The 26,271-nt window shown below is 40.9% G+C and overlaps 1 protein-coding gene across 1 annotated transcript in view; it reads right to left on the bottom strand.

The window, feature by feature from the left end:
• The window catches only part of plcg2 (phospholipase C, gamma 2), a 49,055-nt gene extending 26,213 nt beyond the window's left edge, over positions 1-22,842 (bottom strand). The window contains exons 1-9 of the mRNA XM_082540903.1: positions 22,451-22,842; positions 7,832-8,023; positions 6,508-6,657; positions 6,086-6,179; positions 5,161-5,208; positions 4,289-4,373; positions 4,089-4,169; positions 3,952-3,995; positions 3,779-3,851 (exon numbers count right to left, since the gene is read on the bottom strand). Coding sequence (XP_082397029.1) covers positions 3,779-3,851; positions 3,952-3,995; positions 4,089-4,169; positions 4,289-4,373; positions 5,161-5,208; positions 6,086-6,179; positions 6,508-6,657; positions 7,832-8,015 — 759 coding nt within the window. The 5' untranslated portion in view covers positions 8,016-8,023; positions 22,451-22,842. The remainder of the gene's footprint in view (positions 1-3,778; positions 3,852-3,951; positions 3,996-4,088; positions 4,170-4,288; positions 4,374-5,160; positions 5,209-6,085; positions 6,180-6,507; positions 6,658-7,831; positions 8,024-22,450) is intronic.
• Between the last annotated feature and the right edge of the window lie 3,429 nt (positions 22,843-26,271).

Here is a 26,271-nt window from a genome sequence, read left to right as displayed (position 1 = left end):
ATGAAAGTAAAAATGAAAGTAACATTTTCTAGTTTCTGAAAATGTGCCCGTTTAGAAACCCCAACCTTACCCCTACACCTGGACGAGTCGCTGGTGACCTGATATCATAGTCAGGGCTGCACATAAGTGGCCCGTAGGTGCGCATTCGCTGTCAAAATAAAAGATGCGCACCAGATAAGAAGTTGCAATGTGCGTTTGCGTCCATATAAAAGGCACTGTTTTCGTCCGCTAGAGTGGGATTTTCACAGCATATTCCGCACCACATCTTTGTGCGTTCATCATTTGTTTGAAGCCAGCTCACCTCCTGCAACCACTTTTCCGAGAATACGTGCTTCTTTTGCGGTTCGGACTCCTGACATTTCTTTGGAGGTGGAGGAACACCACAGTAATTGCTTAAAGGAGCTTCTTCGACATCTTGAGGAGTTCTAAACAAATGTCTGTCCTCCTCCAGAAAATCTTATGTACGCAAACGTGCGTTGCAACTTCTTATCTGGCGCGCAGGGATAGCTCAGTAGGTAAAGTGGTCGCCCCATGATCGGAAGGTCGGCGGTTCGAATCCACTTAACGGCTACCCTGAGGTACCCCTGAGCAAGGTACCGTCCCTACACACTGCTCCCCGGGCGCCTGCTTAGTGGGCTGCCCACTGCTTCACTGAGTGAATGGGTCAAATGCAGAGAAAAACAAGTAATTTCCCCATGGGGATCAATAAAGTATCCATTATTATTATTATTATTATTATTATTATTATTATTATTTTGACAGCGAATGTGCACCTGCAGACCACTTATGTGCACCCCTGATCATAGTACCACCCTATTAGAGCACTTCGCTCTTGCTCTGCAGGCCTACTTGTTGTTCCTAGAGTATTTAAAAGTAGAATGGGAGGCAGAGCCTTCAGTTTTCAGGCCCCTCTTCTGTGGAACCACCTTCCAGTTTGGATTCAGGAGACAGACACTATCTCTACTTTCAAGATTCAAACTTTCCTTTTTGGTAAAGCATATAGTTAATTCAATTCAATTCAATTCAATTTTATTTATATAGCGCCAAATCACAACAAAAGTCGCCTCAAGGCGCTTCATAGATACAGTTAGGGCTGGACCAGGTGACCCTGAGTCCTCCCTTAGTTATGCTGCAATAGGTCAAGGCTGAAATCAGGAAACAAAATCCAGGAGCAACAAGAGGTGATGAGACAAGTGGAAACAGGTGGGGAACACAGCAGGAAGTAATGAGAGGACAAGACAAGGGAAGCAAAACTGAAAGCAAAGCACAAGGAATGGCTAACTATCAAAATAAAACAGGAAGTGAGAGAACACAGACAAGAATGAACTTAATACAGGAGGACTGACACAAGAGGACAGAACAGCGGGGAGAACTCAAGTCTGAATGAACTCGGAAACTAGTATCCGGCATAAATAAAGGAGGAAATACATGAAACAATATTGAAAAAGAAAAATATTTCAATAATCCAAACTCTGGGTAAGATGACCCAGGACCATGACAAATGATGACATATATGTCCTTTAAGTGGGTGTAACTGTAAGCAAAGACCTCAGCAGGCATGTTAGGATGAATCCAGGCAATTATTTTACAGCCTCACGTGGAGTCATGAGTCTGATTCATAATATGACTTAAAGCTGCATGCATAGAATCACCAGAAAATTCTAAAAGCTTCAGAAGTTTTGTTGACTTTGCCTCCAAATAACGTTTAAACGTTTTTATCCCTGCAAACTGTCGTTCTCACACACATGTGCACTGTGTAAACACATTACAGCTTCACTTAAGTACCCATCAAGACATGTACAGTATCCCTGTTCATCACACCAGATGAACCAACGCCACACTAGTTACAATTATAATAAATAGAAGTACATTTACCCATATCTTTGCTATGACAGTGAAAAGAAAGATGAATTCCACCACTCAGCTGGTCCTGGACGTGTGCTGGCTGCAGTATGATTGGCAGTGTTGGGACTAACGCGTTATTAAGTAACGCGTTACAGTAACTACGTTATTATTGTGGTAACGAGCACGGTAACTAGTTATTATGCCAAAATCAGGAACGCGTTACTCGTTACTGGGATTTAGATAGGGTCGTTACTCGTTACTTCGTGTGGTGGCATCGCAGAGCTTCCACAGATTCAGTAACATTAGCAAGTGGTGGAGGCAGCAGGTGGATGAAGGAAAAGGGACGCAGAAGGAAAAGAGACCCGAGGCGGCCGCCGGTCCGAGTGTGAACTGAACTTCAGGTAAGAAGTTATGACCTGCAGTCTCTCTGGGTCAGATATAAACCAAGGTGGAGTTTATTTTCGTTATTCTGACTTTTTCCGTACTGCGTTCTAGCTAGCATGACGGAGTTTCTATACAGCTGGGTGGGTGCTATGATGTTACTGATGTTGAACTTTATTTTGTTCATAAGTTATTAGAGTTGCCAACCATCCCGTCTGGTATTCAGAGAAAATATTACGCGTTTCTTATTGAGGTGAAAAGGAACAGTTTGTCCCGTAATTCAGCTACAATGAAAAAGACAAAGCTGGTGTTATTCTGTGTTTACGCTGCACAGCTGCCTCTTCTTCTCTCATCCTCTCACCCTCTCTCTCTCCTGTTTCTACTTCAATCATGAAACTGATCAATGATCAGCTGATCGGCTCTCTTGTTTGTTTATTGCCCACTTTGAGCCAGAAAGAGGAAACCAGTCGCGCTAAACAACAGCAGCACGTTTAAGCTTGATCAGCTATTGAGAAACAGGTTTACCTTTTAGGTGACATGAATGAGTTGAAGGAAAGTTATGAACTGTTTCTGAGAGACAAATAACACCAGGATCCTTTTTTAGGTAGCTGACAGCTGGTAACTGTGCAGGTGCGGATCTAGCAAAGTGTTGCCAGGGGTCCATGTAGGGCATTAACGGGGAAAGGGGGGCACAAAGAAATACTTTTCTTTCTTATTCTCATTTAAAATGTTTCGCTTTTAAAAAATAATTAACTGAATCTTACAACAAACGATTGATAGATTGATGCATATATACCATCAAAACAGTGTACATCACTGTCACAACAGTCAGTGTTTATTATCATTCAAAGGCTTTATGATTTTTCCTATAATGGTGGGCCGGTCTCTAGTAAAAATGCCCGGGCCAATTTTCTGTCCCAGTCCAGCCCTGTATGCAGCTCATCTGCAGTCTGGTGTTACCTACATCTTCCTATTCAGAAGGCAGAATTTCCGAGTTCTGAGTACAATCGAAAGCACCACGACTGCAGTTTTTGTGTTGGATGTAAAAGGCGCACATGACGCTGTGACGTAGGCTAGAATCATGGCAGCAGTCAATGACGGTCCAGGCGTGGGATTTCTCTCGTGGAAATGTGCACATTATTTTTTCCTTTCTATTGGTAGGTGGCACAGTGCACTTGTGGCAAGTAAGCAAGCTAGAAGACTGGCAAAGTTATGGAAGCAACACATTAACAAGAGAATTCTGAGTAAAACCAAAGTTACTTTGCCTAGTAACTAGTTACTTTGAAAGTAACGAGTAACTTGAAGTAACTGCGTTACTTTTGAGAGAAGTAACTAGTAATGTAACTAAGTTACTATTTTAAAGTAACTTACCCAACACTGATGATTGGTTATATTTAATCTGTTTGGCTCTTTTCCACCTTCAAAGTTTCCAAATTCTACTCAGGATTCCTCGAGTGCCAGGTTTGCTCCGTGTCTGCTTCCTGCATAATCCTCACCCTAAATATAGTCACGGCTTGTCCGACATGCTCGTTATTCCTTGTAGCTTGTTTACCTGTTGCTGATAGATGAGAAATCGTTGGAAATCGTGCAGGAGAACGGCCGAAGCATCCGGTTTGTCTGTGTTACTGCAGGACGGAGGAGAGAGGGAACACACATTCACACGATGCCGTCAGAGCATCCTTCATCAGATCGCTATTATTTACACGAGAGGAAACGGGATCTCACCCCAGAATGAAGGCGCAGGATTCTTTCTTGAACTCGTCAAGAATCTGAGAAAAAACAAACCCAGCATGAATGAAAGGGCTACAAAAACAAGAACCTGTGTCTGGTGATATTATGTGATGTCATTCATTCATACAAACCTCATTCTGCTCAAACATGAGAAGGTTGTAAAATTTATGAAACTGCTCAAAGTCCAGGCGATCCTTCTTCGAGCCCACTTCCTGCGAAAGCAGAGCATGAAAACTGTGATCAAGCTGACGGGAGCAGCTGCAGACGACTGTTTTGTGTTCTGAGGGGGTTTAACTATGTTTTTAAAAATGCATCCGCATAGTGGAAATACCTGGAACTTTTCTTTCAAAGTGCGAGAGCTCGGCGCCTTGTAGTTCATCAAAGGAAGCAGTGCCTTCAGTTCCTTCAAGGAGATGCTGGATATGAGACAAAAAACCCAGTGTGATCAGACTGGAAACCATTTATTATTACTGGTTATAGCATGTTCAGACACTGTCCTGTGTGCAGAAAAAAGCCCACTTAACATCAGGTATAGAACAGATTTTTTTACAAGTGTACGCAATGTGAAATTATTCTGAGATCCAGATTACATCCACAAGAAATTTTAAAGTTTCCAGGGTTGAAAGGCGCAGCATCAGTAACACAGGGTAGTACTATCTGTGACGCATTGCAGAGTAACAGAAGCTTGCATCGCTAAGTGCATTATGGGTAAACTTTAAAGGGTCGGATCAGCATGAACAGGTTTACCAGACTTATGTCCTGCCGTGATTTCAACTTTGTTCCAATTAATTTCTCATCCTGTTACATGATGAACACAGTCAAGTGCTGTTTATGTGTTCCATACAACAGTTTGGACATTCAGTCATTTCACGCTCTGAGCATGCAGGAGGGCGTGGACCACAGAGTCGCAGCAACTGAGCATGCTCTCTCCACAGTTTGTTGCTTCACTAACTCTTCAGCTCGAGACATCTAGCTACATGTTAAATATAGCCAGCTGGAATATTTAGCTTCTGTTCATTTTTAAAGAATCCATATTAAACACAGCAGGTGGCTGAAGGCAAACAGGCGCTAGTGCTGGTGGGACCAGAGATCGGGGCTGCAGCACACTGGTAAAACCACTGGATTTATTTTGTAAAAAAAAAAGAAATATTAGTAAGTATCATAAACTAAACAGTTAGTAGGTAATCTTTATATTCAGCATACCTGTTTGTCTTGGTCTGATTAACAGAATACATCTGCTTCCTCAGCCAGCTGGAGGGGCAATAACACAGAGAGAGCAATGATCAGAGCAGCACAGCCACAAATAACTATGGAAGTGTGTGTGTGTGTGTGTGTGTGTGTGTGTGTGTATGTGTCCTGTTAAGTCATGGAAACACAGCTGGGTGTCTGTGTGTGTCTGTAGGTGTTTGCATGACTCATATTGTTAGGTGCATCCTAACAGTATGTATAATGTAACATTTGAAAGCAAAGACTTGATAAAAGTGTAGTTTATGTTTAGATCATGGAAAAACAAAGACCTCAAACAGTTCACATTTTTACTTTTAAAGCCCGCTTTGTTAAGTTAAGTGGGCCGAACATGTGAAACTTCACATTCTGTCGCTCTAAAGATGCTTGACTGCACATTTAAACCCTGAAATATCTTAATATAAGATAAAGAAGTGGAGCACCTCTCAGTTTTTCTACGTGATAAGGTTTCTGGTAGCTCACTGCCACAATGTGCTGTATTTGCAAAAATTATTTTCTTTTTTTTTTTTAAAACCACAATTTATATAGTAGACAGTGAAAAACAGGAACTTTCCTGTCATTTAAATGTTTATCTGTCACTTAAATACTTCGGTGTCAGATGAAATGGCTCGGGGGAGGTGTTTATCAGCAGGAAAAGCTGCAAAACATATAAAAATACAGTTAAAAGTCCAAAACTTTCTGCCATCTTTTACATTTTCCAAAGCTGTCTGGCAGGCTGGTCTTTTCCAGGCCAGTTCTGGCCCCCAGGCCACATGTTTGACACCGCTACCTTAGGGTAATGTTTTGCTTTAAATTCGAGGCAGCTATGGTTGGAGGACATCTTCACAGAATGAATAAATGTCAGTGTCTGAGGTGATGTAAACACTGCAGCGTGCACGGCTACCTCTCTATGAGCACCGGGGTTGGTGATGCCCGAGTCTCCTCCCTCAGCATTTCAAGTCCCACCAGCCATTTCTGCGCCTCATCCACAGAATCAGCTGCACAGTGAGAAAAAAAGACTCATTACTCAAAGATGTGTTGGTGAAAACACCAGTGGATTTGGTTATATTACATAGGTAACACCAAAACTACCGTTTACCCCTAAAACAAATTAGCCTGCACTGGGCACTTCCTGGAGCAACAGGTGCACTTATGCACTGAAAAGCTTCAAAAGAACTTAACAGCAAGCGTGGGAAATGAAAAGAAGATGCAAATACATCACGCAAATCCACTTGGCAACTACGAGTTTGTTGTGCAGCAGATACATATTTCTGATGCTACTAAATTCTGTTATAAACACTGCATGGAACATCCATAAAGCTTCACCTCCCAGACTGAGGGTGCTGAGAACAAACTGGGAGCCGTAAAAGATGGTGAAGCAGGTGCTCTCATCGCGCTTGTCCTTCCCATCTTTGAAGCGTTCAAAGTCCTTGGAGTTCCTTCCCGGACGGATCTCCCGGATCTCAGACAGGTCCACTGAAACGCAGCACACGTGTTTCTTTAAAGCAGCTACAGTTTTTAAAGGATGTGATTTAACTATACAACCATCATCATTCCCGAAGGAGACCTTTAATGCATATTTCCAAACTTAGACTTTATTCATAGACTTTACTAAAGTAGAAATGTTTGATTTGGACTAACACTGGGCCCCTCAGTTCATCCTCCCCTTTATCAAACCTACTACAAACAGGGGGTGGAGCTTATGTGCACATAGTATCTTGCTCAAGGATATTTGGCATGCAGACTGGGTTCGAACCACTAACTTTGCACTTAGTAGCTGACCACCTCAGTTACAGCCACCCCATTTACCAATTATATCGCACAAACAGGATAATTAACTCATCTTTTCCCCAGAGCCATGTGATGAGATATCAGGCCTCTGTGCACAGATATGATAAACTCGTTTTTTATTTCCTTTTTAAAGTGGAGTCACCCTGTGTTCAGCAGGTGACCCATATGCCATAAGGATTCGAGGCTATGTTCTGTGTCTTTCTCCACTGTCCCATCAAATAAAGGTTAAAATACCCCAAATGCATATACAAGAATAAAGTGAAATCACACAATCAAGGAGAAATTTAGACAAAACATGCACATTGTTTTATAAACTGGAGTATATGATGTATGGTTAACTTCCTTTTTTAGCTACAGTCATCTCTGAAGCTTCATGAAGCTGATATTCAAAACTACACAATGAGCAGTGAAGTGCAGGAGATAACAGGTACTGTTCTATGTGCTGTGGTACCTCTTATACACTAATGTGCCTCCTGGCTTTTTGAGGTGTGGTTTGATATTTGTTTTTATCGGGATGTTGTGATTAGTCATAGGGTCACAGAAAAGAAACAGAAATGAGGCAGTGACCAAAATGGTAACACTGTGGCTTTAAAATGCCCAAAACACTGGCGGACGTTACCGTGGTTACATACATCCGCTATATAGATACTAGGAAACGGTAAATAAGGTCACAGAGAAAGGAGTGTGGATGGTGTGGTTTAAAACATGTCACATCCTGCTTCAGATGAACCCATTTTTGAAAGTTGTGAACCAAACCTGACAGATTCTGAGCTGGAGCATCACGGTGTATGACAACAAGCCTTACAGAGGAAACAACAGTGGGACCCTCAGGTCGTACAACTGAGACTCAAATACTTACAGACGCCATCGGTCTTGTCCGCGGTACGTGTCCACGCCACCTGACGGGTCTCCATGATGACCTGCACAGTGAGGCGCTCTGCCTTCTGCCGAAACACCGTCATGACCACGCCCATCTCCAGGTCCCGCTTGATCACGATCTTCCTGTACTCAGTCATCTCGCCCTGCTGCCCCAAACGAGCCATCTCTGCAGCTGACACAGGCTGGGAGAAAGCCGAAGCGTGACGTTTGAATAATTAGGAAAACGTGGAAACATGAGTTTTTGCTGGCTGAGACTATTTTAAACAACAACTAACCCATCAGTCATCACAGGCACCTTGCAGCTGGTGCATACTAGAGTAAAATCCTCCCTGTTGTGACACATTTATGAATCCTGCAATAGCCTTTAAAGCAGAGCGTATGTTTTTCCCACAAACTCACCGAGAAACAAACCTCTCCTCCTGCTCCATAAATCATCCTTTACTCCAGAAGGCATCACTCAGTCAATCCTGCCTTTATTTAAGTTACGAAATACGATGATGAGTGGGTTCCCCCCGGGTACTCCGGCTTCCTCCCACCGTCCAATACCTCCACTTTTTAAAGTTAATTGCATAATACAGTAAGCATAAGCTAAACAGAGATATTCACTGAATTTCAGCATTTTTCTTTCTTTATAACTCTTTTTAAACTGCTTTATGTTTGGACGTTGCCTCAACTCCACACTCGGACTGGTCCACAGCTTCACTGCACGCACAGAAACACAAAGACTGTTCCCGGTATCACACAGTCACAGCTTGAAGTTACAAAAACACCTTAAGTTATAACTTCCTTCTCTCAAAAAGAACAGTGAGAAAGTAGTGAGTGTGTATATAACCTGTAACCTGCAGTGTGGATGATTTGAACTGTAAAAAGAGTAAACAGTGAATGCAATGTTGTTTTTTAGTTATTGCCCCAGACCTCTGCACAATAGCTTACGTAAGGTGAAACCAGTGAACAGTGGAAAATATGAAGTCCAGTCTAATACTAGCAGCATTGGACTGGATTAGTATTGCAATGCTAGTAATGCAACTAGCATTGCAATAGTATTACTAGTACTGCAATGCTTCTTGATACTTTGGAATGATTATATGTTATATATCATATCTTATTCTCTCCAGTTAAGTTTTTCATCTATTATTACCTCAAGAAATGTATTTTCACTCAGTATCAACTTCATTCATTTGAATGTTAACATTTGTACTTAAACTGCTATTACCAAATAACACAGTTTAGTTTTATTCAAATTTAATGACAATGTGTTTTTGTAAAGAACTTCATTTATTTGGTTAGTTGTCCCAGATCATCACCAGAGCAGGAAATGTTTGTATCATCAGCAAAGAGTGACATTTGTAATACTTTGAACACTTTAAAGGTGTCATTGATGTATAAGTTAAAGAATTATGGGCCCAAAACTGAGCCCTGGGGTACACCACAAGCAATGCCCATACATAAAGAGCAATAACCCTTTCATTTCACAAACTGCTTCCTGTCTCTTATATAATTCAGAACACAGTTTAAAACGACGCCTCTGGCACCATAAAGTTCCAGTTTTCTTATTAATATATCCTAATCTATAGGGTCAAATGTTTTTCTCAAGATTATGAACAACCCGGCCACATATTGATTTTTGTCTGTGGAATTTGTGATGTATTCTGTTGGATCTAATAGTGCCGATGATGTTGATCTTCTTCATCTGAAGCCGTACCCACTCTCGGTGAGTAGTTTATCTATACATTTTCCAGTCGGTTGTTAAACAGTTTTTCAAGTATTTTTGAGAACTGAGGTAAAGAGGCAGGCCTGTAGTTTGTGAATCGGTGTTTGTTGCCCGAGCTATAACTTTTTATTTTCATTCGTTCTGAAAATCGACTAGTTTGAAATGTAAGTAAATGGTTTTAAAATACCCTCAAAGAATATCAGTATCATTACAATCCAAGGATTTCTGATTTTCACATTTTTTGACAATTTAAAAAACTTTATTTTTATCGGCAGCTGTGAGAAATATTGAATAAGGATTTCTGTCTATCCTCTGCTGTCCCAGGATCAGTGATCGTTCTTGCTAAATTTGCTTCAGCAGTTACAAAGAAATGATTAAAGCTGTTTGCTACAACATCCATATTATATTCTTCATATTCATTGAAACACTGAAATACGTGGGATGGTTGTTTAGTCCAGCCCCATGTTTTATAACACTGTTCAGTATTTCCCATGATCTTTTAATATTATTTCTATTATTACCCAATTCCTTCTTACTATATTTAAGTATATTCATTAACTTATTTTTATATCTTTCATATCTAATTTCAGTATCTTTGGTTCTCTTTCTTAAGAAATCTCTGTATAGTGCATTTTTCCTTCTTTTGCAGACCTTTTGTTATCCGTGGACAGTCCGTATATTCATGTTTTCTACTATATTGCTTTATTGGACAGTTTGTATTATACAATAATGTAAATATTCTAAGCAATTCATCATAAGCACCATTCGCATCCTGTTTCTGAACACTTCATCCCAGTTCTGTTTCATTAAATCGTTTTTAAAGACATTTATTGTTTCCTTTGTTTTTACTCTTCTGTATTCCTTTAACAGGTTCATACAGTACAATTTTCTGTGAGCCATTTCTGTAAATGAACTTATTGTAAGTAAGTGTTTTTCAAAGTGATAATAAATGCAATTAAAAGATTAGTCTTTAGCAGGTATCATTTAATGTAAAGACAATAATAATGGACCCAGGATTGAACTCTGTGGAACCCCTCGGTTTAGGAGTGGCATGAAGGGGGTGCAAGGAAAACACAGCAGATCTGCAGGTAATGAGAATACTTGATAGGAAATAAAGACCCTCAATGACACAACACAAGAGCCTAAAAATAGTTTTGAACTACACAACGGTTTCACAAGGAGGCGAAACAGATATTTAGAGTCTATTCAGAATCCCTACTGATGTGTCCCTTCTTCAGACAAGAAATGTATGATGCTTTTTACTAACACATACGATTAAGAAAAAATAATAAATGCACATACTTGATCTGAAAACAGTGAATAAATGCACGTGTGGATTACTGCCCAGGACAACGAGCCATATAGTGTGAACTTTTACTTCTTATTCAGGTTGGGAGATGCAAAATGACCACAAAGATAGGAAGAGATGCAAATTGGCCATAAACAGATATAACACAACCAGTGAGAGTCACAAAACAACTACTAGGAGATGCAAAATATCTGCATGATACATAGCCGGTGAAGCAAAACGACTATAGCAACATGACCGTGTGGTTTGTGGTAGTTCTGCGTGTCTTACAGTCATCTGGCTGCTTTGGGAGACTTGCGATAGCCACATGTCGCTTCAGACCCTTCTGGCTGACACGGTGCTGACGACAAACAACAGAAATCACTCATTTACATCTCATCCCAGTTTTCAGACTTTATGGTTTCACTTGAATCCAGGTCACTGCACAGGAATGTCCATGTTCTGAGCCGTGTGACGACACGTTAATTCTTTCACTATATCTGGATTCTACTTTAGCCTGAAATGGGAAGCTGACCTCACCCACGTCTTTTCTGACGAGTGGGTCCACGTCCAAACTCCACATCTGGCACCATTTCTATTTTTGCTTTTTCATATCTTCATCTCATTTGCGGGGTGTGCTAACAGAAAGGCAGCAGAATACAAAAGGAAGTGGAAGTTGAGATCACACATGCTGCAACTCCGGTCAGTGTGTTGACATTTCAACCCATGTACATTATTACATAAGCACTCATGTCGCAAAGTGCAAAAAGCTGCAGTTTCTCTAGCTGCCTCTTGAGGCTGACTCCAAAGTGAGTCGGCCACAGATCCCCACAGTTAAATGCTTGGACTTGCAGCACAAATATGCATGTTTGCAGACTAGTATAAAAAACTGACCTCTGCCGAACATTTCCCCCTTCCTAACAACTGTGTTAAGTTAGGGAGAAGCTGCTTTGAGTGGCATGTGTGCTGGTCCAGGCAGCTGTAGCAGCTAGCGCGCCGCTAATTCCACTCCTGAAACTCGACTAGCAGGCATATGTGTACCTGTGTGTTGCACCTGTACGCCATTACACTCATCTAGTGTCTACTTCTAACTCAAAAAAAAGAAGGTCAAAGTGTAAACCCCAAGCCTCCAGAAATCACTGTGTGAAGATGCTGTGCCATCTTAAAAATACAGTCTATAAACTGTCCAAAATCTGTTCGCTTTCAATTTGATTCGATTTTTAATCACAATTATCTCAGTCCTGCATACCAAGGTTACGTCTTTCAGTTTTAACTCAAGACGCCTGCAGACGGACAGACAACATCTACGTACCATTACCCTCAAAAGCTTTAAAATGACATTTCCATTTAAGAAGCAAACTACAATTAGAGTTTGCATGCCTGGGCTGCAGGCAGCATCACTGACACATCAGAGAAATCACCAAACTGGGAGGGTGTGGTCAGTATGAGAAGCATGAGGTTTGTTGGTGTGCATGACACAGTGCAAACTTAGACAAGCTTGAAAGCTTTTGTTTGTTATTCTTTTTTGTTGTTGTTATTGTCAGGCCAAACAATGTCTCCAAGCAACCTAATTTCACGGGAAAGCACGTAACAGACACGCCGGTCCAAGCAGCCCACCTGCAGGGGGAGATGATACATTTAAAGCCAAGAAATCGCTAGTGAACAAGGAAGGTATGAAATACATGCCAGGAACGATTAAGCTAGGTGGCTAATATGCATTTACATGTGTTAGTAAAGTCTGTTTAAACTCATTATTTTCATATCGGCTTAAAATAAAATATCTCCCTCTGCTGGTACTGCAGCTAACTGCAACCTATAGGTAACACTGGCTGTTACACAGATGTTACAAAGATCCAGCAAACACCTACCAGGATGGTGCAGTAACATCTCCACTGTTGCCACAACTTTCACTGATGATGCTGACAAATGCCAAGTGAATGATGTTAGTTAATGATGTTAATCACCTAAAAGAAATAATTCCTCTAAAAATATCACAAAGTTTTTCTCTTATTTTTGTTTTCACGAAGGAAATAAAGCAAATTTATGACACGGGGGGATTTTCTGTCTTACTCTCACTGCAGAGGATGGGACATGCAGCTGTACGCTACTGAAACGGTTGGAGACACACAGGTGGAGACAGTTATGGTGGTGAGGCCTTTCGAGGATATTGTTGCTGGTGTAACAAAACTCAAAGTTGCAACAGCTAACTCTGAGCTAAAGAAGTCACTCTGAGGGAACGTAACAAGCTTGTTATTATGTAGCGGAGAAGCTATCAACTCACTATGCAATGAGGTGAAGTCAGTACACTGTGAGGTAAATGTGCACTAGGACCAAGTACCCAAATGAAGGTGATGCAACAGTGCTCTAACAAGTTTCTCTCGGGAGCTAAAACTGCACCGTAAAAGAAAGGTTTTTAAGGCAGCAACCTTGTAATATGCAGCCCTGTGAAAAACTAATTACACCTCATGATTCAGCAAGAAGTAATTGTTTTCTGTATGACTTCATCAGTCTCACAGCTCTCTGAAGCTTTCAGTCAGGCTGAGGTCAGGACTCCACCACTGCAGCATTGCTGCATCCTGCTTTATTTGTCCAAAGGACATATTTCCAGAAGTCTTCTGGTTTGTTCAGATGCAGCTTTGCAAACCTGACTGTCGTTTTTTCTTTAGAGTGTAGAGGCTTCCTCCTCCTGGCAACCCTTCTGAGAAAGCCGTACTTCAGTCCTTTTCTAATGGTCCTTTCATGAACTTTAACACTTAGCCTGCCAGCTGAGGCCTGTAGAGTCTCAGATGATTCAGTTTTTCACAGCAGTGCACAGAGACTGTGAAAACCTTTCCACAAAAACGTAACACTTTGAAAGTTCTAGTTTGACTATCATGCACTTCAGCATAACATTGTTAATGTGTCTAATATTTTTGAGCTCTTTGAGTAGAAGTAGTTGTAACAATTGTTTGTCAGGGGTTGGGTGAAGAGAAGGAGAAAAAAAACAGAACAAATAAACCGCTTGGAGACTGAACATGCCTCCAACATGAAAGATTTCACTTTGAGCTGCGTAAACTTTGAGTTACCTCTTGTGAAGTGTGTCACAACACTGAATACAGTACATTAAGAAATGTTAGTGAAGAGTTACAGTCAAAACAGAGCATAGATTAAGAAGAAATGCCATTTTTATCTTTACATATGATTAAAAGTACGTCTGTATGTGTAAAAATCCAGGATGTGCTTTCCTGTGAATACGGCTGAAACATTAAACACTGAGCATTCTTCAGTGTTCTGAGGAAAGGTGAATAATTAACTGACATAATTACAGCACTATGCCCCTGCTTTTCCTACTGAAGTCCAGTGAGGGACAGTCCCTATTAAGGATCTTATTTACATTAACAAATTTCCTCATACTTATTAAGCACAAACTGAGGCCTTAGTCAGGTGAACATCCTGCACGACTGTATGGAAAACATTTCAGGAAGATTTGTGTTTATGTGAAATGAGGATGTGATGTTTCTTTCAGCCAAACCACCTTTGGTGCCAAAGGAATGCATTCATAGAAACACAAAGCTGCTATTTACAGGGATACTTTGCATGTTTTTATATTTGGGTTGTATGACATGCTTCCATAGCCAGTGTATTGGCTAAAGAGGATGGTAGGCAGCTAAGCATTGTACTGCTGTGAATGGGGTCAGCAGGTCATGGGTGGGGTTTGGGATTGGTTAACCCAGCGGTCCCCAACCTTTTTTGTGCCACAGACCAGTTTATGTCCGACAATATTTTCAAAGAGAAATAAAACCAGTACTGGTACCAAAAAAAACCAAGATTTATTAATAACACACGGGAAAAGACTCAGGGAAACCAGGTTAATGATAAAAATGGTAAAATGAATAAATAAATGAATAAATAAATGAATAAATAAATGAATAAATAAATGAATAAATAACGCTAAAAAAACCCTGAAAACCATTCATTTCACACCCGAGCCTCAACTCTCGCGGCCCGGTACCGGTCCATGGCCTGGGGGTTGGGAACCGCTGGGTTAAGGTCCCCACCTTTTTATAGAATTTATACCTGTTTCAGAAATCTCTATAGAAAAGATTTAAATTTAAAAAAGCTATAATGCAACAATAGAGTCAGACTTTCTCTTCTTTATCGCATTTAACTGTAATTTTGAGCTGAAAACAATATAAGTACATGTGAGGGAGGCCATCAGGCTGAAATACCAAAAATAAACCGGTTAGAAAGATATCAGAAACTGACCATATAAACAATCGGATTCATTCATAAACAGAAGGAATGCACCGACAGACTGAAAGACCAAAGACTAAACTAAAGTGGATGACAGGATTATTTCCATGGTTAAGGAAAAACTATTTCACAACATCTAACCAAGTCAGGAACACTCATGAGGAGGAAGGAGTATCGCTGTCATCAAGAGATGCCCAGGCTTTAAAAGAAGCAGATTAAACATCCAAACAAGCCTCTTTGAACTAACTAAACCGAGGTTAACCTGTTTTTACCGACATAACGACATGACAAAAGTATGAAGTAGGTAACGAACAGGTCATGGAGGCCGTGTTACTGGTGTTTACTGATGATGTGACTGCTCATGATGAACTGTGGACAGGACTGCACTCTGCTCAGATTCACACAAATGCTGCAAAACCGTGTGGACAGACTTCAAAGTTCAGATGGACAATGAGCCGAAAGCAACCTGTGCAACAGATGAAGCAAGAGAAGTCAGCCACAGCAAAAGCCTGGCAGAGCATCTCGGGGGGGAAACGGCATGTAGGGATGTCCACGGGCTCAGTTATGAACTGCTAATGATTTTCATCCATTTTTAAATTGAAAATGATGTTAGTAATTTACTTTTAAGCCTCTGAAAATGAGTGGCCAGTTAATGAGCCCTTGTATTTAAGACTTAAAGCTGAGCGTCTACACTTTCATCACATATCGATTGTTTGATTTAAAATCCACTGCGGTGGCGCGAAGAGGCAAAACTACAAAAACAACAAATCATGTATGTGTCCTTCGCGCAGTTTACGAGTGCAGCTTCTGGCTCCAAAAAGTAACAGAGCAGCAGCCAGAACAGCAACCGCCATGTCCCAAAACCTATATGTGGCTTTGTGTCGCTGTGCCCATCTTTTATATACAGTCTGTGGTTGTCTGTAAACTAGGCCACTGTGGCCTCAGCAACTCAGCAAGTTGCTGAGTTCAGCACGTGCACTGAAGAGGCTGAAGGATCCAGCTCATCCTCAGCAAAGACGTGTTGGTTAATATCAATATTTGCAGTGAGGTACCAGCTAAAGTCTAAAGCAACTTGTTTAAGATGCTGTGGAACAAAAGAATCATTTACGGGTGATTAACAGCAGATATACAGAGATGCATGTTACAGAAAGAGCATGAAGATTTGCACCTTGAAGATGACACATCAGCCTGAGGTGCTGGGTGAGGTGCAACACGCGCTACAGCTCTTTAAATCATACAGACGTCAAACTTCCTTTATGCTTTTTTCTTGTACTCCACAAAAGGATTGTTGTCTCTGTAACAGTTTCATTTTTGCCTGTGCAACGTTTCGCTTCAGAAGTGTCATTTAGAATCTAAAAAAGCTTCAGTCTATTTTCTTATTTGGTGTTTTTCTGCTCGTAGTTAGAGTGCAGTTTTGTTCTGACCGAGCTAACGCTGAGCCGTATGTATGTATGTATGTATATAGAACAGCTGGTTGCTTAATGTGCCACACTCTCAAATCTAGCAGTTTTTTTTTAACTTGGCTGCAGGCTGAGAAATGCCTCCTCTCACTTTCTAGCAGCAACACCTGCAGGCAGTGAATGCGCCGCAGCAGCAGAGGAAGGAGGACAGATGTCCGTGTCCGTCGGTCTTTCTAAGCTCTACACTCGGCGTTTTTACTGGATTGAATTATCCCCAACATGAACTGTATGGCTATTGTCTTAATATTTGGGTATTTATCACAAGTCAAATCATTTCTGCAGTATAGGACAACGTTATCTCACATCTTCCTCAAAACCCCACAGGCCTACGCAGAGGTGATGCATTCATAATTTGGCTGCATTACTGAGTCTGTGGCTCACTTTAATCCACTCACTTGTGCCATAAAAGAAAGTTAGAATAATGAGTCTGTTTACATGCAACCCAAATATGAATGAAAAGCACCAGAGAAACAAAAACCCCATTTAAACAGTAATGAAAACAACTTTAGCTACGCATCTTTTTAAGAAAAGAGTAGAACAAACTGACATCTTCAGCTTGTTTAGTCTGAGGACTAACAGTGCAGATCTAATGGCATTCGCTTCACTGCAGCAATATATATGAAACCTGATTTTAAAGAGCTGAAGCGGCAAAAACAAAAAAACTTAATTTCGACTCATTTATTCAAATAAGTTTAACTGTTGAAGCTTTACGATAAACACATGAAAGAGATTTGATATTATTATTATTTATCTCCTCACACAGTTGCTAAATTGTTTAGGGCTGTCGAACTCCAGGCCTCGAGGGCCGGTGTCCTGCAGGCTTTAGATCTCACCCTGTTTCAACACACCTGAATCAAATGATCAGTTCATTAGCAGACTTCTGGAGAACTTCAGGACATGTTGAGGAGGCAATTTAACCATTTAAATCAGCTGTGATGGATCAAGGACACATCTAAAACCCTCGAGGCCTGGAGTTGGACACCTGTGGTTTAGCCTCTTTTAGCTCATTGCTTCTTTAACAATTACACATATATGAACTTTGGATCAAACAGTTTTAAAATGCATTTAAAAAAGAAAAGAAAAAAAAAACCCACCAAATATGCAGAATGTTACTTTGCTCTTTTCTTTTTGCAAACATCTGCATAAATGATAATAAATATGTGACATCACGCTACCAGCTGATACGAGATTTAACAAATTATTTACAGTTTGTTCATTTTGGGGGCTTTTTTCTACATTAACGTCCTTAACGAGTTTGTAGTGCAGTTTGAACAGTTATTTACCTTATTGAATTACATTTTAATATTAAAAATTAAAAAGTGTATTTTTCTTTTCTAAAACTAAAAAAAAGGAACTTTTTCAGTAATATTTCACATGTATTTAAATTGTTATATATTTGAACAGTAATAACCTGTTACTGTAAGGTGGATAACAAAGTCACAATAATAAATTAATCAGCTGTACTCAGTAAGTATCCCATGCTAACACGATCTGAAAACGTATCTCCATATTAAAGAGCTCCAAACAGCATTATTATCACTTTTAGATCATTCTTTTAACCTTGAAGAAGAGGTCAAAGGTCAAATATGACATGCTATGTTAAATCTTTTTATGGTGCTTCCTACATGTTGCTCTGTCCACGCAGTTTTGATCTTGTAAGGATCATAGTTTCTAATTTAAAAGGCTTTTTGTAAATTTTCCACCAATAAATCGTTGAGCGGGCCGTGAAGATCTCCATGGATGGAAGCCAAATTTTATCAGAAGTCATTCAAAACATTTCATGGACTTGCACGCACACGTGCGAACACTTTCAAGGACAGGACGTCGTCGGCGTGGGTAATCGGGGCAGACCGGGGGACTGAAGCCTGGCCTCTCTGTTCACGCAGAGAACAAATGGTAAGCGTTAAAAATTCTATTTTTCTTGCAGAAATCTTTTGCAGAGCCATTTCCTACGGCTGCCACACAGATTTGAACTTTTCAAACAGCAAAAAGTTTACTTTTTGACAAATTTAGCTACAACACTGAGATTAGTCAGTCTGCTTAAACTTTCCAGTTAACCTGATGAAACACTTTACATTATGTTGTAAGTACTGACTCAAGGCGGCTGTTTTACTGCTCATCACATATTTGGGAAATTATTTGGAATATCAAAAAAACTAAATATTCCAGTTAATTACTTGCTGCAGTATTTACAAACCGATTGCACACACTTACACGCACACAGTTCACAGGACGGTGTCAGTGAATAATAAGGATCAATATTAACCATTTAAGCAAACACTGCCGTAGTGAAGTAAAATGATTATTAGCAGCTGGAGCAGCGTGTTTCTGTGAACATCAACAGTGAGTTTAGATCCACGAGGTGGACGCGAACATTACTGTTGGTGTTTGTTTGCATTTCGCCATCTCCCTCCTGCCAGCCAACAATGTATTCATTCAACTTCAACAGACATCTACGGCCAAAGGCTGTGAGAAAAAAGGAACAAGAGAACAGGCTAGACCCGTTAGCCCCATCAATACGATCAAGAGGACGTGCATGAAAATGTTCTCCGCATATCTGCCCTTAAAAGAAGCAGCGATACAGATACGGTGACTCTGGGGTCTGTCGTTTAGTTTTAACGTCTCTGCAGGTGCTTTACTTTCACAGACGGCTGTGTTAGCGCTCCACAGAGCTACAGCTACGTCGTTGCATTGGTTTTTCAGTGAAATGAAAAGGACAAGGAAGGTTATGAGACTACGAGCTGTAGGACACACGTCTGCTGAATGAAGGCAACGTGCAGCTATTTATGGTCCATTTGAGTCTTTTTCTGGTAATTTGGTGTCTCATTGTTTCTCATGGCAACCCAAACAGAAATCTTATTTTCAGTCCTTGAATTTCTTTAGAATTTGTTCATGTCTTGTTGAAGTCATTTGCCTCTCATAGAAGATGATTTGTGTCTCCATCTGGATATTTATACTATATTTATACAAAAATAGGCGCGCTATGAGCAAGAAGAATGAAAGACAAAAGACTCAAAAATGACCACAACGCATGCACAATGAACAAATAGCATAAAATACATAGCAACTCTGCACATAAGGACCCAAAAGAGAGACACGAAATGAGGAAAAATAGACTAATATGACAAAAAAGACAAAAGAAGCAAAACTGCAGAGACACAGGACAGACAAAATCATTAGGAGGCAAAAAGACCCAAACGAAATACAAAAAGGGCAAAAGGTGACACAGTGTGGCAAAAAGGACTTCAAACCACAAAAGCAAGAGACACAAAATGACAAATGATACACAAAAAGAAACAGATGCAAAATGACCCTCAAAGAGCCAAAGAATGACCGTAGATGGACACAATAATTAAAGCAATACACAACAACCAAAAACAAAACAGACACAGTGTGAACTCAAACTGATCAAAAGCAATGCAAAGAGGAAGAAAAGGAACCAGGAAATTGAGAAACAATTTGAGACACAAGATGATGATCAAGATGCAAACTGAAGAGAAAATTATGTTTAGAGATTCCTGAATAAATTTGTCTGTGATATACTTCACCTCTGCAGTCAACAGAATGGAAGAAAACTTCAGTTGCTCAGAAAATCCTTAAATTACAACTCCTCATACAAACGTTGGTGATCATAAAGGGGAATCTAGATGTCGCTGCTCATCTGGCTCACGATCCGTGTGTGAAGCACAAACAGAGAGTGATGCGTTCTTTAGGTTTGGTGAGAGAGAATGACAGAGACAAACCGGTGACCTCGTGTTAGACCCATTACATGAACACTGAATGCAAACTTGATTCAATTCTGACCCATATTGTAGGACAAATAACGATTCTTGTGAGTTTTGGACAGGTGGACGGCATCTGTGATGAGCTGAAAATGTGCAGTAGAACTCACATTCTGGGGTTTATTGTGTTTGTTTTTTATCTTTTCCCATGCAGGAAAGCCTTTATTCACATAACTCTGGACAAGATGGACATTTGAGTGCAACACCATCAGGGGTAAAATGGTCCCAGCACAACTGGGATTTACAGAAATACGTCTACATCTTGTCGCTGTGGACAAAGGGGCAGAGATACAGATCTGAGGGACAGCTACTAACGTGAGAAACTCGTGTTCGTGCTGTGCACTTGTTGGTCCTTCAGCTTCATCCCTGCCACAGAGAAGATAAATGTCACGACATACAGAGACCTTGGTGGTGTTGTGAAACTGAAAACAGTGGAAACTGTCCACCGTCTCTGCTTCTAACCATGCCTCTTTGATCTTTGTTGTTTTTTGTGCTTTTTTATCATTGTGGTAAAGTCTTCTATGGTCGTTCCCTTTCCTGTTTAACCTTTACAGCCAATCAGCGTTTAACGAAGGCAATGCTGCGCTGGCTTTTTGGAAGAGTGTGTGCAAGTATTTCCCGCAGCTTGCGTGCTGGTTGAATTCCTGTAATCCTTCACTCCACGTAGCCAAAGATCTCCAAAACAGTCTTTGTAAGGAGCTCCCTCTGCATCTACAGACCCCACAGGTTTGCCAGTAAAAGTCTGAGCACTGATTCTGAACAGTTCTCTGGTTTGAATTTGCACCGCCTCAGTGATGCTCTTAGCAAGTTCAGTCGCCCATGCCTGTGATCAGCCAACCACACCAAGCAGGGGCCATGTTGTCTGACACGAGTGCCTTGCACAGCTGGAAATTCAACATTTTTTTTTTCCATTTAAAATCAGAAATCGGCCCTAAATAGAATAAAACTTGTTTAGCAGCAGTGAACGTGCTGCTGAGGAAACATCTAATGCAGAAAACACAATCCTGTGCCAAAGACCTTTTCAGAAAAGAAAAAGCACACTGCTCCTGGTGTGGTGATGCCAGTATTGCCACACAGGCATGAAAAGACCTGAATTGTGAATTAGTTGTTTGAATGGTGAAGATGTAAAGCTTTGTGCCTTTCCACTGAGATCCAAAGACAGCAGAGTCACTGAATGTGGGAAACATAGACGCTATTACTCCTGTTTTAAAGATGGATTGCTAACTTGAGGAGGAAAAAAAACCAAAACAATATTTTAGTTATTTGACAGTTTTTTAAGGACGTATTGTTCTCATAATGTGCTTTACTTAAAGATACTGACATTACGGGTTATGGTGCTGTGATTTTAATGGTCTGGCACACTTGAGAAAGAGGCATGAACTAAAATAACGTGCACACCCTGATTTAAATCAGGTCTTCTGCACAGATCACTTAAAATTGCCTAAAAATACAACCACATTATGAGATCATCTCATTACAGTTATTCATGCAAGACATTTTTAGCAGAGCAACTAATCTGCGACCTCTTAATATTCAATAACTAACCTTCCAGCAGTGAAACTGACGTAAAACGACCAACAAAGACAAAAAGCACACAAATAACCCCAAACAAGGCAGGAGAAGAAGCAACAACAAGGAAATGCAATATCACACAAAAACGACTTTTATGGAATAGAACAAGTCTCACAAAAGTGGCGCAAAACTACAATAAAATGGCACAACAGCTACACAAAGCCCCACACTAAAGCCGCAGAGGGCCCCGTGTCTATTATCCTGACCAACACAGTGAAGTTTGAAGTATTGGAATTAAATATGGGTGAAACTCTTCCACGTGGACCCAACGGTTCACCTCAAAACTAGTTCCCCATAGAAGAAATGTAAAGTGCGCCGTGCGTGAAGGCTTTCGGAGGTACCGGTCCCGCTCTGACACGGAGTTGCCTCCACGCTGAGCCGCCTGGTCAGACACATCCTCTGCAGCCCCGCACACACTGCTGCAGCTGCCGCCAGCAAAAAGCGGATTTCCCCTCAGCCAGCTGAACTGTGTCACACCGCGGTCGCTAGAAAACTGACACCAAAAACAGAAAAGAAGGAAAAAAAATAAAGAAAAGTAAAGTGTCCGGCTTACCTTGTGAGTGAAATCGATTCCTTACAGCTCCCAAAGTCGCCGCTCGTTTGTTTTCTATCTAATCATGATTTGAGAGTTTTGAAGTGAAACAGGAGAGGATGTAGAGCGCTGACAAAAAGGCCACCCGCAAAACGGCCAGTTCCTCTATCCGCGTGTGTGTACAAGGAAGTAAAAGTTAACTTGCATTATAGCCCGCAAGTTATAAAAAAGTCCGGAAGCAAGGACGGTATCTATGCAAAGTACGAGAGGGCAGTGAGCTGCAGGATGAGCGCTTCTGATGCTCAGGCTTGTGTTTTCACATAAAAGTCGTAAAAGGTCGTTTATAACACGTTTCTCTGTGTGTTGGAGTCTTCTCACAGTCTCACGCGCTCATGTAAACACGCACACAGCTGTTTGACCTACGAGTGTCAACTAACAGGGGCGTTTCCAGGTTTTTTATTAACGGGTGGCACAACAGGGGGATGCGCGGGGGGGGGGGGGGGGGGGGATTAATTATATCAGAATAAATACAAAAACAAACAAAGTGGAAACTGTTTAAAAATTCACAGATTTATGGGAATAATAATGGGAAGTAAATTACTGCGCTGGGATTACCAGGGCGTAACGGCAGGAAGGCACCTAGCAAGCCTTTGTTTTAAAAAATTAGCATCAGATTTCAATTGTCTGGATACACTTATTGGGGATTGAACTTTAATTCCAGAGAGGAGAGGGCGGGGCGGCGGGGGATTCTCTGACCGGCTGGAGCAGCATCTAATAACCAACTCGCAAAATAAAACAAAATAAAAACAAACCAACAAACACGAAAACACCAGACATCATGATACAGACTTATAATTTGCACCGATGTTTTTTTGAAACTCTATACACAAAAAGTGAGCGAGAGCCCTCGGTGCGCCTGCTCGCTGCTGAAGTCAAAGTAAACTTTATTGTCATCTCCGCTACAGTTCAGTATATAGAGAGACGAGATGACGAGGCTCCAGTTACAGCAGTGCAAGTAAACAAACAATAAATATAAAATGAGTAAGAAAATAAATATACACTTTAGGACTCGGGGTAAAGGGATCAATAACAATTTAAAATTCATAATTTACAGTTTGATGATTTAAAGTCTCACACACAACCTGTCGAAAGGGGAGGGGGGCCGGCTGCTTCCAAATAGAGCACATTTCATTCATAATGATGTAAATCCAAGCCCATCATGTATTCATGATTTGAATCCTGGGTTGTGTGAAATCTCAGAAATGCACCCTAGGCAAAGTGAATCTGTGAACTAAGGTGTAGGTGTGTTAGATCATGTTGTGGTGATGCTTGGGTTGGGGGATCTGTGTTCATACTGGAGTGCAAAATTAAAACCAATGGAAGATGGACAAGAAAAGTTCAAAGCCATCAGGTGCTCAGTTTAGAAAAAAGGCTGTGGACCATTAACCAATGTTCGCCCTTGATGGCAGAGTGCGGCACCTGGAGCCAGGAACAAGCTTGCAAAGAGCATGCACATTTTTTGCCGCCTGGGCACACACAAATTAATTGGGAGACGCAGACTTATGCAACAAAAACCAGTAAGCAGGGTGTACACTATAGTCTATATAACACAGGAGTGTTAGGCTATTATGTACACGTTGGCAAGTTGTCTGAAACAAATGAGCGTGCTGTGTGTGCAACAGTGCGGCAAACATTACTCGTCCTTTTATTTAATGCACAAGTAGTGCTGGTCATTATCTGGTAGCTAACTGGGTAAGGGTGCCATGGCTCTGTAGCTCTGTCTACTGTTATTGGGAACATATTTAGTTTCAAAGGAAGTTACGGGGCTTTCCCTCCTTTGTAGAGGGCTTATATTTCACCAAAACTATCTAATATGCATATTCACACACATTATTATAATTATCATATTCTTTTTTTTCTTTAAAAGAGTGTTTTAAAGAAAATACATTAAGAAACTGATTATTTTTTATATATATATAGATATATATATATATCTATATATATATATATATATAAAACACCCAGCACGCCCCTGCGGGCGGTTTATCCTTCAAGCTCGGGTCCTCTACCAGAGGCCTGGGAGCTTGAGGGTCCTGCGCAGTATCTTAGCTGTTCCCAGGACTGCGCTCTTCTGGACAGAGATCTCCGATGTTTTTCCCGGGATCTGCTGGAGCCACTCGCCTAGCTTGGGAGTCACCGCACCTAGTGCTCCGATTACCACGGGGACCACCGTTACCTTCACCCTCCACATCCTCTCGAGCTCTTCTCTGAGCCCTTGGTATTTCTCCAGCTTCTCGTGTTCCTTCTTCCTGATATTGCTGTCATTCGGAACCGCTACATCGATCACTACGGCCGTCTTCTTCTGTTTGTCTACCACCACTATGTCCGGTTGGTTAGCCACCACCATTTTGTCCGTCTGTATCTGGAAGTCCCACAGGATCTTAGCTCGGTCATTCTCCACCACCCTTGGGGGCGTCTCCCATTTTGACCTCGGGACTTCCAGGTTATACTCGGCACAGATGTTCCTGTACACTATGCCGGCCACTTGGTTATGGCGTTCCATGTATGCCCTGCCTGCTAGCATCTTGCACCCTGCTGTTATGTGCTGGATTGTCTCTGGGGCATCTTTACACAGCCTGCACCTGGGGTCTTGCCTGGTGTGATAGACCCCAGCCTCTATGGATCTTGTGCTCAGAGCTTGTTCTTGTGCTGCCATGATTAGTGCCTCTGTGCTGTCTTTCAGTCCAGCTTTGTCCAGCCACTGGTAGGATTTCTGGATATCAGCCACCTCCTCTATCTGCCGGTGGTACATACCGTGCAGGGGCCTGTCCTTCCATGATGGTTCCTCGTCTCCCTCCTCATATATATAAGGACGTATTGTTCTCATAATGTGCTTTACTTAAAGATACTGACATTAGATTAGATTAGATAGAACTTTATTACGGGTTATGGTGCTGTGATTTTAATGGTCTGGCACACTTGAGAAAGAGGCATGAACTAAAATAACGTGCACACCCTGATTTAAATCAGGTCTCCTGCACAGATCACTTAAAATTGCCTAAAAATACAACCACATTATCAGGTTATGGCGTTTTGTCATCAGCATTTTGTCATATATATATATATATATATATATATATATATATATATATATATATATATATATATATATATATATATATATATATATATATATATATAATTTTTATTTTATTTTTTTTTAAATATGACAAAATGCTGATTTTACAGCAGCAAAATTATTTAATCTCTGCAGTTTAAACATTAAATAAGCTTTCTGCCTGCATTGAGTGGCTAGTCATACAAGTGGAATCATTAAAAATGCTTCCACTTGTATGGTGAGTCTGAACTTTGTTTTTCAACTCGGTCCATCACAAAAGGTAATGCAGCAAATTTATTTTGAATTGAATGATTTATATAATTCAGAATTAACATTATATCAATATATCAAATAATACTGCTGAAATATAATAGTGCAAAAGTAACACGACAAAACTCTGCTCAGACTGTGAATCTTATATAGTGATTTCCTACTCTCCCAGAGCACTCTATAGAACATGCCCTAGTCACTTTCTCTAAACTGAGTGCTTCCTAACTCCATTCACACTCCAATGGATGCACCAGAGAGCAACTGGGGTTAGTATCTTGCAGGCATGCAGACTGGAGCAGCCAGGGATCGAACCACTAACCTTCCAATCAGTAGGTGACCTGCTCTACCTCCTGAGCTACAGCCACCAAGTGGTAAACATGAGTAAACCGTCACTAGGTTTTGGATAAAGTGTACACTCACAAACCTGTCAAAACTGCATTTGAAACGTTGGCTA

The sequence above is a fragment of the Aulonocara stuartgranti genome, assembly GCF_965226115.1.
Source record: "Aulonocara stuartgranti genome assembly, chromosome: 7".
In the NCBI taxonomy this organism is placed as follows: domain Eukaryota; kingdom Metazoa; phylum Chordata; class Actinopteri; order Cichliformes; family Cichlidae; genus Aulonocara; species Aulonocara stuartgranti.
Note: the sequence above shows the minus strand (reverse complement) of the source record. Positions and strands in the feature narration are given on the sequence as shown.